This window comes from Balaenoptera acutorostrata, chromosome 15 (genome assembly GCF_949987535.1).
Source record: "Balaenoptera acutorostrata chromosome 15, mBalAcu1.1, whole genome shotgun sequence".
In the NCBI taxonomy this organism is placed as follows: Eukaryota; Metazoa; Chordata; class Mammalia; order Artiodactyla; family Balaenopteridae; genus Balaenoptera; species Balaenoptera acutorostrata.
In genome coordinates this window covers 38799931-38817083 of record NC_080078.1, presented here as the reverse complement: position 1 = coordinate 38817083, position 17153 = coordinate 38799931, and the positions used below count along the sequence as shown (strand labels likewise).

At 58.4% G+C, this 17153-nt stretch overlaps 1 protein-coding gene across 5 annotated transcripts; it reads left to right on the top strand.

Annotated features, from left to right (window-relative positions):
- The first annotated feature begins 534 nt into the window (after nt 1-534).
- On the top strand, nt 535-15802 carry UBE2I (ubiquitin conjugating enzyme E2 I). 5 transcript variants are annotated; one of them, XM_057528858.1, is made up of 7 exons: nt 535-678; nt 6519-6594; nt 6766-6849; nt 7811-7883; nt 12363-12472; nt 12597-12676; nt 15173-15802. In XM_057528858.1, the coding sequence occupies exons 2-7, from the start codon at nt 6529-6531 to the stop codon at nt 15234-15236; spliced, it is 477 nt and encodes a 158-aa protein (XP_057384841.1). In that variant the 5' UTR covers nt 535-678; nt 6519-6528; the 3' UTR covers nt 15237-15802. The 5 variants fall into 5 exon arrangements, with proteins under 5 accessions (XP_057384841.1, XP_057384840.1, XP_057384843.1 ...); XM_057528857.1 differs by lacking the exon at nt 535-678 and adding an exon at nt 934-1089; XM_057528859.1 differs by lacking the exon at nt 535-678 and adding an exon at nt 1202-1433.
- The last annotated feature ends 1351 nt before the right edge of the window (nt 15803-17153 follow it).

Below are 17153 nucleotides of genomic sequence, written 5' to 3'. Positions count from 1 at the left end.
GTGAATGAAAGCAAGCCCCCTCTGCCGTCCAGGGCCGCCAGGAGCCCTGCACCGGCCGCGCGGCCCGGGTCGGGGCCCGGGACACCTCTCGCCACCTGATCCCAAAGCGCCCAAGGGCGGGGCGGCCTGACCTTGGAAAGCGCCCTCTCCCACCGCGAGCCGGGGGACGGGGGTCAGGGGCCGCCCGACGGGGAGGCGCCCAGCGTGGCCGGGAAGGACCCCGTTCGCACACAGGTTCAGGGTGGACCCGAGACCGGGACGGCAGGGATGGGGCCGTGATTCGGCCGGCCTCCCTTCCCCTCCCCCACCCGCTCGCAGCCCCGACGCCCCTCCCCCCAGGGCCAGCCCCCGGGTTAGGGAGCGTCCACACTTTTCCTTCCGTCGGTCGGGCCAGCACTCGGCCTTTTGTACGGGGTCTGCTCATTGGGCAGATTCGATAAACGCCCCGCCCAGAGCCCCGAACTGGCCAATTGCAAGGGGCTTCACAGCGTGCCGTACGCGAGGGATCGTCACCTTGCTGCGACGCTTCGGGGATCCCTAGGCCTCAGTGGTCTTTGCTCCCCGGCCCCGGATCCTAGCCTCAAGGAGACCTCTGGGAGCCGTGCCCGGGGAGGTGCCCGCGGGGCATCCGGGGAGCCCTTGGAGATCTCGGCCTCCCCGTTACCCCGCCGCTCGCCGGTGTGTCCTCGGGTGGACGCGTGCCCCGCGAAGGGGAGTTTGCAGACGCTCCCTCACATCGGGGACGCGGCTCCTTTAAGGGCGCAGGTGTCCAGGGCGCCGCCTGACTGGAAAGCCGCCCCCGGGCCGGGCTCCCGGGCCGGGCCCGGGGCGCGGGCGCGCGGCGGCGCAACGCGGGCGGCGGGCGGCGAACGGCCTAGCGGGCGGCGCGGGGCGTGCGGCGGCGGCAACGGGTTGCGGGGCAGGCGCGCGGCGGGCAGGCCTCGCAGGCCCCGCCCCGCCCCGCCCGCGCCGGGGTCCTCGAGCGCTCGGGCTGCGCGCGGAGCGGGCTCGGGAGGGAAGTCCCGAGACAAAGGGAGCGCCGCCGCCGCCGTCTCGTCCGCCTCGCTCGCCGGGCTGCGGCCGCCCGAGGTGAGCGCGCGGGGCGGACGGGCCGGGGGCCAGGCCTCGGCGGGCCGCGGCCTCCGCCGCCGTCGGGCCCGGCCGGGCGGGCGCCCTCCACCCGCGGCCCGGCCCGCTCCCGGGAACCGGCCCGCCCCGGGCTGCTGACGCCGTGGCGGGGGCCGGCCCGTTGGGCTCACCGGCCCGCGGCCCGAGGCGCGGCCCGGGGGGGCGGGGGACGTTCGCTCGGGCGCGCGCTCGGGCAGGTCGCGGCGCGCGAGTCGCGTCCGGGGCCGCAGACGGCGCCCGCCGCTCGGGCCGCGGTGACAGGAGCGCCGAGCCCTCCGCCAAGGCGGAGCGTTTCCGGGGTCAAGGTGTGCGCGCGAACCTGTGGCGCGTTCCAGCCCGGGAGAGGACGCACCGCACAAAGAGTGCAAAGCCGCGCGCTGCAGAAGCGCGGGCGCGTTTGGGGGGTGGCGTGTGATGTCTAGAAATGAAAACAAGTCCGAGCTCTTGTGCCTCCGGAGCTCCGCTCCCAGTTGGTGGGACACTGAGTGTTAGCGCTCCCCTTTACGGGGAGATTCACTCTCAAGCCTGCTTTGTACCAATTGCACGGAGGCTGGAACTGGTAGTTAGGCGAGTAGGAGGAAGGCGAGGCAATGATTAGCTGGGATCATGGTAACGACTAGCACCTGCTCCTAAATCACGGAATTAATTGGTCTGGTTTGTATGATTTGGAAGTAAGCTTAGTTCCTCAGTTAGCAAAGTTACTGTTCTGTGTTTGCGGAGCTGGCTTTTGTTGGTCTCCTTTTAAAGCCTGTAGTCCTAAATGTTTCTTGCTCTTAAGGAAACCGTGCCTTTGGATAGAAAACCTACCCAACAGAAAAGGGAGATGGATCCCAAGTTTGTCCTGACTTGTTTATGGCCTTTCGGGTGGTTTAGGCGTGAATTCTGTATCTTGTTGCACCTTTGTCTGGTGAGTCTTGCTGGAGGTTTGGGGCCTTGCTTCAGAAACGGCCTGGGGTCCTAGGAAGTAATGTCAGGAAAGAACAGAGAACTGCACCTCGTCTGGAGTGTCTCCTGAGTGCAGGGTGCCTGCATCAGGTGAAGCTAGTGCCTTCCCCTGGGGAGTTTACGTTTGGGTGAAAAAGACCCATCCAGGGCTGCTGATCCTTTATCAGTTTTATCCCCAGCCAACCTGTGGGGGGTCACAGTGCTATTGTCCATTTTACAGGTGAGAAGGTTGAGGGTGGGGGAGAGAAGCCACTCGCCCTCATGTGCAGCCAGTAAGTGGCTCTGAAGTCTGTGCTGTCAACTAGAAGAGCGGGTTCAAGTACAGCCTGATCTGGAAGAAGATGACGGCAGATTTCCAGGGTCTCCCTGGAGAACCCGGGTCCTCCCCTGCAGGCTCTCTCTAGCAGTTCATAGATATCTTGTCTTCATATCTTAATGATTTTGCTGTTCTAAAGCGTCTAGTAACACTTAACTGCTCCTTAAGTGCCTCTCTGTCGTTTGGGGAAGGCAGATTCGATCCTAAGTGGGATTCTGAAGGAGTGGCTCCATGTTGTAATTAAAGTGTACCAAATTGGCTGCTTTCTTCTGGGGAGCAGGAGGCCAGACCTCTGCCTGGGACAGTGCAGGTGTGCACCTGTGGCTGTTTGCCCTGGTGGTGGAAGCGGTCTTTTTGGTTCCCGCTCTGGTCCATTGGCACCCCTAAGGAAGGGGCTGCAGGAACTTCTGTGGGGACCCACCCCCCATTACCTTTTGCACCTGAGACAACCACAGCTGGTGCTTGGACAGGGCCTGCAGAGGCAGCTTTGTCCGTTGTCAGCAGAAGAGGTGGCCTGTGGCGGGGTCCTGGCACGCGGTCAGCAGACAGGCGGTGCTCAGGATTGCCCTGCTGGCCTCGCCTGCGTCCTGGCCCAGCCCTGCCCCTCCAGAGCCGCCTGAGTGCTGGCTTGCCCATTCCGGAATCCACGGATCCTCGGCGTCCAGAGTGCTGCCCTGGGGCTCCAGAAACCAGTCTTGACACCTGGCCGAGCGCAGACTCAGGAACCTCACGCCAGCTGCTTGTCTTCTGCTGCTGAACTTCTGCGTTCATTAGTTCAGAGGTGGCCGCCAGCCTATGCTGCGTGCTCTGCCCTGGCTGGTGAGGGGCTTGCTGTGGACATCCTCCACATCCCTCAAGCCCCCTGTGGGGGGGGTCGTTCCCACCAGCCCTGGGGATGAGGTGGGGTTGAGTTCTCTTTAGAAGAGCCATTTGAAGGGTTTGAGAAAGTCTCAGGAATGAAGGTTTTTCAGACTCTGGGGTTACTGCCCTAGCGTCCGACAAGAGAGAGTCTTAAAGACAAAAGCGGCTGGCACTCTCCTGTGCCCTGATCCCCTGCGTCTCCCCGCCTCCCTCAGGCAATCCCAGGCCCTCAGGACCAGTGCCCACCCTTCCGGCTCTTTCTTCTCTTCCTGCACTGAGCCCATTGCTGCAGGCTGTGTCCAGGCAGCCACCTGACCACCATTAGGACCCAGGTGCCGCCCGTCTCGTAGTCATCCTGCTTTGTGTCTCGTGGCACCTAGCACTTCTCCCCATGTCAGCCATCCGGGCAGCGACACTCATACCATTCCTCAATTTATGTTGCATGAATGAATGAAAATAGCAGACAAAGGTGTGCCATCCTGGGAAGGAGATCCTAGACATGTTCCTGATGGTCGGGTCCACGGATGGGGAGGAAGCGGGCAGACCAGAGCTCTGGGGTTGGGGGGTGGCAAAGAGAAATTCTGTTTTGGGTGCAGGCCTGGTGTTACTTGTCTTGGACTTAATCTTGAGGTTGGGCAGGGTTATAGCCTTTTAGAAGGTGTGCTCGGGTCAGAGTGCCGCCAGGGCAACAGCTCCTGTCACCATGCCTGCTGAGTGGGGGGCTTTGATTTTTTTTTAAATATAAATTTATTTATTTTATTTATTTTTGTCTGTGTTGGGTCTTTGTTGCTGCACGCGGGCTTTCTCTAGTTGTGGCGGGCTGGGACTTCTCTTCGTTGCCGTGTGCGGGCTTTTCATTGTGGCTTCTCTTGTGGAGCACGGGCTCTAGAGTGCAGGCTCAGTAGTTGTGCAGGGGCTTAGTTGTTCCTTGGCATGTGCTCGACCAGGGCTCGAACCCATGTCCCCTGCATTGGCAGGCGGATTCTTAACCACTGTGTCACCTGGGAAGCCCGGGCTTTGATTTTTGATCCTCACTTTTTTTCACGATGACATGAGTATATGTGTTTCTTGATGACACACCACATCCCGTTGCTCTGGTGTTTTGCAGTAACTCACCCCACTTCCTGGGACCTGGGCTCCTGGGTGATGCTGGAGGCTGCGGTGGCCATCCCAAACCTGCCCCCCCCTCCCCGCTATGCTTACTTCTTGGGGAGTCGTCCAAGAGCCAGATCCCCGCAGAGTTCCTGGCTCCATGGGGCCACTGGGCCTGGGGACGTGCCCTTGTAACTGGTGCCCAGTGAGGTAGCCGCCCAGGGCCCCACTGATCGGCTGGTCTGCTGTTGCATTGTTGACCTGACCCCACCTCTCCTGCAGGAACATGGGCGTGTTTGTGTTTTTTGAGGCCTGGGGGCAGAGTGTCCCAGCAGATGCTGGGACAAGGTTTTGATTTGGATTGCTGGAGCACTTGGGGGTCAGCCTGAGCCAAGGGAGGGGGCTGCAGGAGTGATTATGAGGCAGGGGCTGCAGAGAGGAGCAGCCCTCCTGCCGGGAGTGGGAAGACCCCCTGGGTTTGAGTTGAGGCTCTTCCCTCAGTGGGCAGGTTACTTCTGATCTTCCCTTCTCAGGTCTAAAACGGGCTTGGTGGTCCCCAACTTTGGGTCAGGGCCGGCACAGCTGGGAAGCACGGCTGGTTTCCAGTTCTGTGTTTGTCAGAAGTTTGTTCTTCTGTGCCTGGTTGAGAGCTGTGTTGTCCGAGGGAACTCGAGGTGCTGGACCTCTTCCCTGCCAGAGGTGCAGAGGGGGCCTGTCCCCAGGCCCTCCAGTGCAAGCCTGCAGGATGGGGGCAAGCCACCAGCCATGCACGTGTAGGATTCACTCTCCTCGGTCTTGTTAAAGGCTGGCTTAATGGAAATACTTGATTCAGGGTATCTTTAATGTTTCCATGGACTCTGAAGACCAGCAAACACACTTGGGATCAAATTTTCCAGCAAGTTTTCGGGTCTTAGTTGTGGCGTGTGGGCTTAGTTGCCCCGCGGCACGTGGGACCTTAGTTCCCCCATCAGGGATCTTACCCGCGTCCTGTGCATTGGAAGGCAGATTCTTAACCACTGGATCATCAGGGAAGTCCCTAAGGGTCGCGTTCTCGTGGGCAGAAGGAGGTCGAGGGCAGCAGGGGTTACGATAGAGTGCCACATGCCTGGTCTGGTCTGTATGCTGCATCAGCAGCACCTGGGAGATGGGCTGACGGCTCCGGGCAATGAATCTGAATGGCTGATGCCGCCAAGCCCTGAGGATCTGTGGTCCAGAGGTGCAGGGGAGCCAATATTCTGGAGAGACCAGGAGTTTGAGTAGCCTGGCTGCAGGGCCTCCTCCCCCTTTTGTTGACTTCCCCAAAGTCACTGGGAGACAGGTCTTGGCCCACTCACAACAGGCAGAGTGGCAGCGGGTCCTAGGGTGGGGCTGTAGGATGAGAAAGTGGCAGGGGCCAGGGAAGGCCCGAGCCCCCAGGCCTGGTGACAGGTGGGTCTGTTGGATGCTGGGGTGGGGGGGTGCTGCCTCTGGACTTGTGCAGCCCCCACCCGTTGCATGATTAAACTGCTCTCTGCCCAGGGCTGCCTTCCTCTTGGTTGCCTTCCAGGACCAGGGCTCTCCTCCTGGCCGGGCCTGAGTCTAGATTCTGAGCCCCCGATTCTGGGCCGGAGGCCTGCCAGCAACCCCACATCCCTTCACTGGCAGAGGGGAGCACTCAGTGACTGCCCCTCCCAGGTCTCAGGCCCGCGCTCTGGACGTCCCCATCTTGTCCCTGCCTCTGCTACGGAGTCTGGTGGAATTGGGGTTCCTGTCACTCCAGCGGGTGCCACAGGACAAAGAGGGCAGGGCTAGTGGGCAGGTGGCTGCTGGGAGTGCACGGCGCCCCCTCCCCACGCAGCACCTGGCAGCTGTGTGAGCTGGGCCTGGGGCTTTGCTTCTCTGGAGCTCTGTGTCACCATGAAATGCAGGTCACAGCGCATGCCATAGGGGCCTGGGGATGGGAGACCCGCTCCCTCTTCCCTGGTGAGCTGCCTGCACCAGGAGGCTGGGAGCGCCCCCCCCCCCGGGGTGGGGGGAGCTGTGACAGCTTGTCCAGAGCGGCGTGTGGGGCCGGGTGGGAGCCTTGGTTTCCCTGCTTCTTGGAAGCGAGTCTGTTGGGCTGGGCCGGGTACGGGGTGAGGGGGCAGAGGGCCCACGGCTGCCGGTGCTCATCGCACACTCTGCCCGTCTCTTCTAGGGACGCAAACATGTCGGGGATCGCCCTCAGCAGACTCGCCCAGGAGAGGAAAGCTTGGAGAAAAGACCACCCGTTTGTAAGGAAAGCTTTACTTCTGTGTGTGGCAGGGTGATGGTTTCCCCTTGACGAGAACCTCAGGTCCCTGTGGGTTAGCCATTTGGCCTCTGGGCTGATGCTGGCGGGTTTATCCCGGGAGCAGGGAACTGGCTGCCATGGCACTGATGTGCCCTGTGTTGTTTCCTCTCAGGGTTTTGTGGCCGTCCCAACAAAAAATCCCGACGGCACGATGAACCTCATGAACTGGGAGTGCGCCATTCCCGGGAAGAAGGGGGTAAGAGGGGCTGCCCCCCTTCAGAAGGACTCAGGTTCAAGTGTGTGTGATGATTGTGATGGTCACGCGGGCCGTGGTCCCATCCCCTGGCCAGGGGGACAAGGTTAGGGTGACATGTGGCCCTCCGGGCAGTCTTAATTCAGAAAGGAGCTGGGCTGTAGCAGATGGGGAGGGGTGGCATCATGCAGCCCCCCTGCCACGCCCCAGGAGCAGGAGGAGCCCTGGAGGGGGTGGAGGGGGGCTGAGGTTGAAGCAGCCCGTACATGGCGATGCTCTGGGGCGCGGGGGGTGTGGGTCTTGAGCCTGGGACACCTGCAGATCCTTAGACACAGAGGCCAGGCATCAGCCACCTAAGACAGCCATGTGGGGCCCCGCGTGTCCTGCACTCATGGGCCACGGTGCTGCCTCCTCCGCTCACCTGAGTGTGCCTGGGTACGTTAGGACTGGCACGTTGGAAGCGTTTGGGAGGGAGGGTCTCTTCTTGGGTGAAGTGGAAGGAAGGAGGAGACTCCTGAGGTGTCTGGGTGATGACAGGGCTTCATCGTCTCCGTTTTCTCCTACCATGGTTGGTTGTAAACATACAGCAAGAGTAGGCCTGGAGGTGGTGGGTGGGGAGGGGTGCTGGGCTGTGGAACTGGGAGGTTGCCCAGGGACCCATGGGACCTGAGGGAGGAGCCTCACAGAATGCCCCCCAGGGGAGTCCCCTGCCAAGTCTTCACTGTACACACTCAGTGTTGGGGGGAGCCCCCCAGGGCCTCCTGTCTCTCCAGGGAAGGCCCTTTCCAACTCGGGGTCATGGAGGCCCCAACAGTCCTGGTGGTGGGCTGTGAGCCATTAGGAGCTGCCTCTAGGGGGCCCTCACCGTCCTGGGGTGCAGCCGGAGCAAGCCCCTTGCCCCTCCTGGGCCCAGCCCGCCGCAGAGGCCCGCAGCACACCTGATCACAGTTTTATTTCCCAACAGACTCCGTGGGAAGGAGGCTTGTTTAAACTACGGATGCTGTTCAAAGACGATTATCCATCCTCACCTCCGAAATGTAAGTAGAACGCAGTCCTCAGAAGTCAGTTGGCTTCTGCCTTGTTCTAGCAGAGAGATCTAAGGTCCTCTTCAGAGAGCTTGGGACTGTGGAGCTTCAGTTATGTCCTGCTCTGCTCCTGGGGTGGCTCCAGGGACTCTGATCCTTGGGACTGGCTGTGGATTTGAGTCTGTTTGTACCCCCAGTGGCTGGAGGTGCACATAATAGGCTCAGTGTCAGACCCGGAATCCCAGCTCTCATCACTGGGAGGTGGGCCCTTAGTGCCACCGAGATCCAGCCCTGGAAGGGGTAGACGTGCAGAAGGACCGTGGTCCAGAGCCTCACCCCCCAGAGGGTTTTGTTGCTTGTTAGAATTTGATACTTTTGTGGTGCAGCGTGTGCACCCTGGGTGGATAGCGTGCTGAAGTCTCCAGAGAAGGTGGCAGGAAGAAAGGGCCGAGGCTGCATCTGAGATAGTGCTGTGGCCAGACCGTGGGAACACATTTCAGCAAAACTCAGAAGGGGCCCCAGGTCCCTCCCCTTTTGTAGCTGGAAATCAGCAAATGCTATCTGTCTCTGGTTAATTGGGTGTGTTAACGCATACCCCAGCATGTGAAGAGTGCCCCCGGCACGTGGTGGGGCAAGACTGTGTCAGCGTTCACTCTGGTGGTCAGTAATTCAAGATGTCTGTTACAAAGGCACAACCAGAAGAATTTCTAAAACTAACAGTTAACCACTGGGATGGAGACTTATTTCATTTGGGGTGGTTCTTTGCTGTTTGAATTTTTTTGCCACGTACAGGTATTACCTTAAAGAATATCTTTAATCAGGGACTTCCCTGGTGGCGTAGTGGTTAAGAATCCGCCTACCAACGCAGGCGACATGGGTTTGATCCCTGGTCTGGGAAGATCCCACATGCTGCAGAGCAGCTAAGCCCATGTGCCACAACTACTGAGCCTTCACTCTGGAGCCCGCGTGCCTGGAGCCCATGCTCCGCAACAAGAGAAGCCACCGCAATGAGAAGCCCGCGCACTGCAACGAAAGAGTAGCCCCCTCTCGCTGCAACTAGAGAAAGCCTGTGCGCAGCAACAAAGACCCAATGCTGCCCAAAGAAATTAATTAATTTTTAAAAAAAGAGTATCTTTAATCAAGAAATGAGACATTGTAGCTAATTTCATCACTTCTATTCTACATTGTATTGGAATTCCAAGAAGATAGAGCCAGGCAAGAAAAAGAAATCCCAGCAGAAGAACTGGAAGACAAGACTGCAGACAATCTTTCTCTGAGTCTAAGATTGCTGAATAAAAGACTAATTCACAAAATTTTTTATTTAATTTAAAAGAGGGGAGACTTCCCTGGTGGTCCAGTGGTAAAGAATCCACATTCCAATGCAGGGGACATGGGTTCGATCTCTGGTCAGGGAACTAAGATCCCACATGCTGCGGGGCAGCTAAGCCTGTGCACCACAACTACTGAGCCTGCGTGCCGCAAACTACAGAGCCCACGCCCTCTGGAGCCTGCGTGCCACAGCTAGAGAGAGAAAACCCGCACACCACAACTAGAGAGAAGCCTGCACGCTGCAACGAAATATTTTGCATGCCCAACAAAGATCCCACGTGCTGCAACTGAGACCCAATGTAGCCAAAAAAATAAATAAATATAAATTTAAAAGGGAATTCTCTGGTCCAACTTTCACTGCCAAGGGTGTGGGTTCAATCCCTGCTCGGGGAACTAAGATCCCACAAGCCCCGAGGCGTGGCCAACAAAAAAGACCTCTCCGCTGAAAATGATCAGATGTTTCTGCAAGGATCAGAGGCAGCCTTGATCCCTGGCAGGACAGGCCGTGTGCACAGCTTGGAAGACTGTGAGTGCATGTGCCTGTTCTCTCCCAGCTCTTCTGTAGGTTCAGTGTGATCCCAGTCACAACACAAGCAGACTTTTTTGGAAACTGTCACACAGACTCTAAAATGCAGGAAATGCAGGGTGCTGAGAACAGCCATGCCCTTGGAGATTTGTGGGGGGGGATTGTGAGGCCTAGGCTGAGGCTGCTTGGGTGAGAAGAGCACCCAGACCCGTAGGACGGCAAGATGGAAAGCGGGCTGAGACCTGCTGCAGGGACACTGAGATGCAGGCCTGCAAGGCAGAGTCCAGAGAGGCCCGCCGTATACAGGCTTGGCTGATGACAGAAGACTCTGGGAGGTGTGGGGGCCCAGTGGAAGGAGAGCTTGCTCTCCTGCGCATCTTGGTGCCTGGTGAGAAGTACAGCTGTGGAGGAGACGGGAGGACCTCTCCATCACGTGGGCGGGCTGAGAGCACTTTAACCATAAGGAGAGAAAGGATGAGCTGGACTGCCTTTAAATCAAGACCATCTCCTCACCAGGAGACACCAGTGAGAGTGAGGAGGAGAGAGATGGGATGTGTTTGTCAGTTCTCGTTCCAAATACATCAAGAGCATCTGCACTTCAGTGAGAAAGGGCAAACCGCCATTAGCTCAGGCCCTTCACAAAAGAGGCTCTCCACCCAGCCAGTGGGCACAGGGGAAGGTGCCTGACCTCATCACCAGACACTGCAAGTGACAACCCAGCGGGAACAGGGAGGCAGCGGGGAGGGAGGGGCCCAGCTCTAGAGAGCACTTCCCTCGGAAAGCTCTCAGTTTGTCTACTGAGGCCACACTTAATGCCTGCTCTGGGACCGGCTGTTCACTGAGGAGAGACCCAGTGAAAGTGTGCACACCAAAAGGCCTGGGCGGCGTGTGTCCGGGAAAAGCTGGGGGCAGCGCAGGTGTCTGTTCACAGTAGAACGGACACATGAACAGTGGGACAGTCTGCAGCAGAGAGAAGGAAGAGTCTGTGTTTGTGACATGAGTGAGTCTCCCAGATGCCGAGGAGCTGGACCAGGTTCCGTTTGTGGAGGTCAGCAGTCCATGTGATGGCAGTGTTAGGAGTCAGGAGGGTGACCTGGTGCAGAGGGAAGGCAGCCAGTGACCTGAGATGGGGGTGAGGGGCTGGGGGGGGTGCTGGGAGACAAATAACTGACAAAGGGCCTGTGTCCTGCGTATATAAAGAGCATCTGCAAGTCAACAAGAAAAGCGTGTGAGAGGTTTAAAGAAGAGCTTCTCCAAAGAAGCAGCAAGTGTGTCGCAGGGAGTGAAAGGAAAATGCAAATCAGAACCATGAGAGGCAACCACTGTCATTTTATCAGGGTGCCTGACACCACCAGGGGCTGGCAAAGTCACAAAGTGTGGGAGCATGCAGACCCTGCTGATGACATGTAAGTTGGTACAGCCGCTGTGGAAATGAGCAGTATCTACTCAAGTTCAACACGGACAGCTTGCAACCCAGCATTTTCACGTTGAAATACACATGTGCACCAGAATTCACGTTCAGGAGTGTTTGCAGCTTCAGTCGTAGTAGCTCAGATGTGCACCTACGATGGGGTGGACAAGTCCATGGGCAGCTTCTCCCAGTGAGCCCTGTGCGGCAGCAAGGTGCAAACTGACTCCTGGGTGTAGAGTCGCGAGTCCTGGTCTGGAGGCGGGGTGGGTGTACAAGTTGGGATAATGAGGCAGGTGACGGAGGGAGTTTTCTGGAAGCTGTTGGTATGAGTGGGTGTGTTCATTTTTGGTAATTCATCAAGTGTACTACAGTTGCTGAACTTTTTTGGGTATAATTAAATAATGTTTTAAAAATCAAGAGAAAGGGGGAAAGCGCCCAGATGAGAGAAAAACACTAACACGTTAGGTGAGTTAACGGACCCTGGGTGGGGGCTCATTACGGCAATTTTGTCCTGCCTTTTTTTTTTTTTTTTTTTTTTTTCCTTTTTTCTTTATTCTTTTTGTCCGTGTCACAAGGCATGCAGGATCTTAGTTCCCCAACCAGGGATTGAACTCACATCTCCTGCAATGGAAGCGCAGAGTCCTAACCACTGGACCATCAGGGAAGTCCCTCTCTGCTCTTTTATGTTTTCAAATTTCCTACATGTATTCTTTTTTCTTTTTTTTAAGAAAATTAACTTTTTTTGCTTTGTGTTATTTTGTTTTTGAAGAAAGAATGTGGGGTCCTAAAAGCCTCTGTTTTGAAGCAGGATGATCTGCTTTGAAAATGGCCACTTGTTTGGAAGGGCCTCTGAGTTTCTGCCCTTGGCTCTCCCGCAGGACCCTCCTCACCTGCTGCAGTGGCCCCTTCCCATCTTCCTGAGTCAGGCCACAGCCTGGCTGGGAGGACATGGGGGCAGCCATCCGGGGCTCTGTGCTCTGAATGCCAGCCACCCCGGGTGGGGTCCTGGGAGCACTTGGCTTCCCCTCTGAGTCTGTCAGGAAGGTGACTGCTTACTCCTCCCACCTAGAGCCCAGTTTCGTTTTTCTAAGTAGTTCTTGGCCAGGTGCCTGGTGACCAGCCAGGTGCCCCAGTGTAGGGGGAGAGGCACCGTCAGGGCAGGACATTACTTGGTAGGAAGACACCTGCCACTAGAAACATGTTTCTTTCATTCCCTTTGCTCCAGGCAAGTTTGAACCACCGTTATTTCATCCGAACGTGTACCCCTCGGGCACAGTGTGCCTGTCCATCCTGGAGGAGGACAAGGACTGGAGGCCGGCCATCACGATTAAGCAGGTATGGAGTGCGAGCTCCCTCCACCCTTCAGGGCCCGAGGGCCAGTGGTCCTCCATCCCGGGAAAGTTTGCCTTTCAGCACGCTGGCCTCCCACCTTGCTGTGTTTGTTTTGTCTCTTACGCAGATCTTATTAGGAATACAGGAACTTCTAAATGAACCAAATATCCAAGACCCAGCTCAAGCAGAGGCCTACACGATCTACTGGTTAGTAGCAATCCAGCCCCGTTTGCTGCAACTTCTTCTTGGCCTCCCTCAGGTCTGGTCTAGGCTGCCCCTGACAGCCTGGCTGGGAGGCAGCGGTCGGGGGGTGAGACACGGCAGCCGGGCTGTCCTGCAGCCACGGGAGCTGCGTGTGCAGAAACAGGTGACCCGTGGGGGGGAGGGTGGGGGGGGGTTGTCATGAAGCGGAGCTCAGGTGTTGGCCACTTTGTGTCTGAGCTGTGGCCGGGCCGGCCCTGGGACTCTGGTCCAGCTCAGAGGGAACGTCGCCCTGAGTGGGGCCCTGAGGGAGGGATGTCCAACAACCCAGTTCAACCAGGGACCCCAGACCTCCCACCTCGGTCCTCCTGCTGCTCTCCGCATCTCCAGCCCCTCTTCCTGGTCCCGCCTCGGTGTGGTGCCTCCCATGGGGGTGGTCAGCGGGGGCGTGATGATCAGGTTGCTCTTGGCCACCCAGCTGCTGTGATCCCTACCTCCCCACCCCCCAGTGCCAGGCGTCCACTCCATGCCTGGTCCTTCCCCACATGGCACGCGGGTCCTGCGTCCACTCTCCACGATGAGGGAGGAGGCCTGGTATGACGTAGTTGGGGTGAGCAGTGGTTAAATGTGGCGCGTGGGCCTGTGGTCCTCCCCAGGCTGGTCTGGATGGGGCCTTAAGCTAGGCTGGGGCCCTGACGCCCACTGCTCCGTCTGCCCACGTTTAGAAACCCAGGCCCACACCTGAGGGGAACTGGGGAACGGAGTATAGCATTTTCTGGGGACAATGCCCAGGTGCCCCAGTGGCCTGGGATCCAAGGGGCTGGCCCTCGGGAGAGGCCAGGCAGGGGCCTGTTCCTTCCTGGAGGGCATCTGGAGTGGGAGGTGGAGGGTAAAGCAGAGGCTGAGACTGTCCTCGGGCTGCTCTGAGCAGCCGGCACCCGAGCTGTTCCGAGTCCACCCGAGAGAAGCACCACGTTGCAGGAGAGGTATTTCTCTTCCCAAGATGGCTCAGGTCTCTGGGCCCAGCCCAGTGTTGTCTAAGGGCAGAAGACACCCCCCGGCAGGGCCAAGGTCCCAGAGCCCCCTGGCCCACCCCCTCTGGACTTCAATCTGGCCTCCTCCCTGGGGCTTCCCGCCAGGGGGCATTGCTCAGTGGTTCGAGTGGAGCGTGAGCGACTTCTGCCCTGACCTCAAGCTGGGCGCTGTGTGCTTTCACTGCTGCTCCCCATTGGCCCGCACCCTTTGTAAATAAGGCCACTGGGGTACTCGTTTGAGCTGAGCCCTTGCAACAGAGGTGCGTGGCCCTCGAGCCTGAGATGTCTCCTTGCTGCTCATAGAGCAGAGCCAGGTTTTCCTGGGTCTCCTGTGTTGGTGGCAGCGGCGTGTGGCCGAGGTACCATGGGACACGGCTCTGCACCGTCAGGCGCCGAGGCTCTTCTGGTTGAGTGGTCGGTGCTGGCCCAGGCTGGTGGGGTCTGCCCGCGTTCCCACCTTGCTTCCAAAAGGTCACAGGGCATGTCCTACGCTGGCAGGTGCCTGCAGCCCCATCCCGGCCTTCACTTGGTCAGTGGCGGAGCTGGACTTGGCTGTTCTGCCCACTCCTTCCAAAGCCCCCCGGCCACTGCCTCCGCCCTGGGGCTGTGGTGGCCTGGGCTTGACACAACACTGGGAGCCAGGGTCAAAGGTCAGGGGCCGGGGGTGGGTGCGCTCAGACCACTGTAGGCGCTGGTCCTGTGACCTCGCTCTCCAGCTCTCAGGGCCACACCAGCCTCCTTGGCACCGGACCAACACAGGGCCGCACCGGCAGCTCTGCCTCTCCCGCTGCTGGCGCTGCAGCCATTCCCCAGGGAGGCCACAGGCAGGGTCCTGGGCACTGGAGCCGTCAGCACCGTGGTGCAGCTGAGGAGCTTCAGCCACCCCACGCCTGGGCTGTGGTTACATGGCCTCAGGCCGTGGGCTGCGCTCTGAGGGGCCTCACTGGTTGCACAGCACAGCTTGGAAGAACCCCTGACTTTCTTATCAGGGGCTTTGCACACCTTCGTGAGGGTCGCTGACCAGCCCCAGCACTGGGTGTCCAGGAACCCTGTCTGCAAATGTCTCCCCTCTGGGTGATGCACACTGGCCCCTTTTATCAGCGGTGGTTCTCACCCTAGAGCCCCAGCTGGGGTCCTGCCTGGCCGCCGTAAGCTGCTCGCACCTTCTCCCGCGGTACTGAGAGCCGAGGGCAAACCCCCCCAGAGGTTTGTGTCTGGTTTTGAAGCAGATGGTACTGGGAGATCTGTTTCCTCCAGTGACGAGTATGATGGATGCTGCCTCATAGAGGTAGGGAAAGAAGCTGCTGGTCGCTGGCTAGACCGGCAAACCCACAGGGCTCACCCTCCTCCCAGTTTGGCCCAGGACCGGTGCCCCCGAGACCTCCTCACCCATGTGCGCTCCAGGCTTCCTGGGCGCCCTCGGGCAGCGGCCGCACCTTCTAACATGTCTCTCTTTTGACCTCCTCAGCCAAAACAGAGTGGAATACGAGAAAAGGGTTCGAGCACAAGCCAAGAAGTTTGCTCCCTCATAAGCAGCGACCTGTGGCATCATAAAAAGGAAGGGATTGGTGTGGCAAGAACTTGTTTACAACATTTTTGCAAATCTAACGTTGCTCTCTACAATTACTGGTCACCTGGGGAGGGTTGGGCGGGCGCCATTTTCCATTTCCGCCACTGGTACAGTCTCGGCTCGCTGAATCGCCCAGTTTTTCATACAGGGTCTCTTCCTTCAGTCTTTTGTATTTTTGATTGTTATGTAAAACTTGCTTTTATTTTAATATTGATGTCAGTATTTCAACTGCTGTAAAATTACAAACTTTTATACTTCAATGAGTCCCAAGGAGCTAGTTCCTTTGCTCGCGGATGCAGGCATGCTTCACGCCGTCTAGAGCTGCACTTAGCCTTCAGCTGGCTGCACGAAACAGAAAATCAGACCTGCCCCGCCCTGCTGCCTCCTCTCCCAGAGCCCGGCTTGTGTTGCTTACGAGCCTCAGATCCACAGTCAGCCAGCGTCGCGTTTCCGCATCACTTCCTTTGTGTTTATATGGCGTTTGTCTGTGTTGCTGTTTAGAGTAAATAAACTGTTTATATAAAGGTTTTTGTTGCATTATCATCATTAAAAGTGAGGAGGTGACCTCAGTGTGCCCAACACCCCACACTCGGCCCCATCCTCTGTAAATAGTGCTGTGTATTCTGTCCCCCCCCCCCCCCCCCCATGCCGGGGCTCTGGGTTGCAGAGTGCTAGAGAGTTCTGGTCTGGTCAGGTTGGAACTGGCATCGAGACCCTTGTAAAGCTTGCACCGCCTGGGCCATCAAGAGGACGAGATGCCTAACCCAGGCCAGGCGGGCCCGGGGAGGACTGCCGTTCAAGCAGCTCGCCCCCTCAGTGCCATCGCAGGCGGCTGAGGGTGGCTGGGCCCTGGCAATGGAGCCCAGCCTGCGGGTGAGGCGTGTGGCCTCCTCTTGCCCAGCAGTGCCCTGGCCTCAGCAGCTGCCCCAGCCTCTACATGTAGCACCTGCGCCATCCCTCCCCGCAACTCCCACCAACCCCCACTCCTGTGCTCGCGCATCAGCGTCCCTGTGTCCCCGCCAGACGCAGGTGGTCCTGGCACCAGGACAGCCTGAAAGAGCAGCAACCCGGCCACCGCCTGCCCCTCAAGCTCTTCCCTTTTCCTGAAGCATCTGATCCTGCTCTGCCCGGAGGCCGCTCTCAAAGCACTGCGGATGAGGCCGCTGCAGAACTTCGACATCCTCGATGCTGTCGGAAGCGGGCCTGGATCCCGGCTCAGCTGGAGGTGCCGAAGATGGAGCCGGGAAGTGGCAGAGGGGGCCGGGCCCGTGTCCTGCACCCCGGCACTACCAAGGCGGGTACTTGGCCTCCGGGTCCCAACGAGGCCTGGAGCCGGCCTGCCCTCCCACCCTGAAGACCCTCGCTGGGGGACCCCTGCACCTGTGGCTCCGGCCCACAGACCCAGGGGCAGGGTGATCCCCATAAGAGCTCGAGGAGGACTGGTCACCCGGGCCCCTGGTCAGGAAGGGCCAAGGCTCGCCTTGGGAAACGTGACCCGGCAACAGGATCGTGGTGGAAGTTGGGGGCCCCTGAGCCCACAGCACCTATGGCTCAAAGCCCCAGTGCCTTCCTTCCCAGCTCACTGAGCTGGATGCATCGAGTTGCTGAGCTCCCAGTTTGATGTCCGCAATGTGTTGGGCACAGAGGGCCTTGGGGGGATCCAACGGGTTGTGTATTTGTAGCCTCTCCCAGAATGTCTTATTTTGTAATGACCGAACTACTCCTAGTAATAGTTATACATGTATATGGTAATATATATGGAAATTCAATATATTTTCTAGTTAAAGCATTCTAAAGTAATCAGTGTTTCTAGCAAATTGTCGTGACTTCGGCTAATGAAATGTCCTTTTGTGCCACAGTCCTTGGCTTAACAAAGATG

What these genes read in the sequence shown, in the direction of transcription:
- UBE2I (XM_057528858.1), top strand. Translation starts at nt 6,529, where the DNA reads ATGTCGGGGATCGCCCTCAGCAGACTCGCCCAGGAGAGGAAAGCTTGG. An exon ending in CCATTCCCGGGAAGAAGGGG is followed by an intron (nt 6,850 to 7,810) that starts GTAAGAGGGGCT and finishes ATTTCCCAACAG; the next exon opens with ACTCCGTGGGAAGGAGGCTT. An exon ending in TCCATCCTCACCTCCGAAAT is followed by an intron (nt 7,884 to 12,362) that starts GTAAGTAGAACG and finishes CCTTTGCTCCAG; the next exon opens with GCAAGTTTGAACCACCGTTA.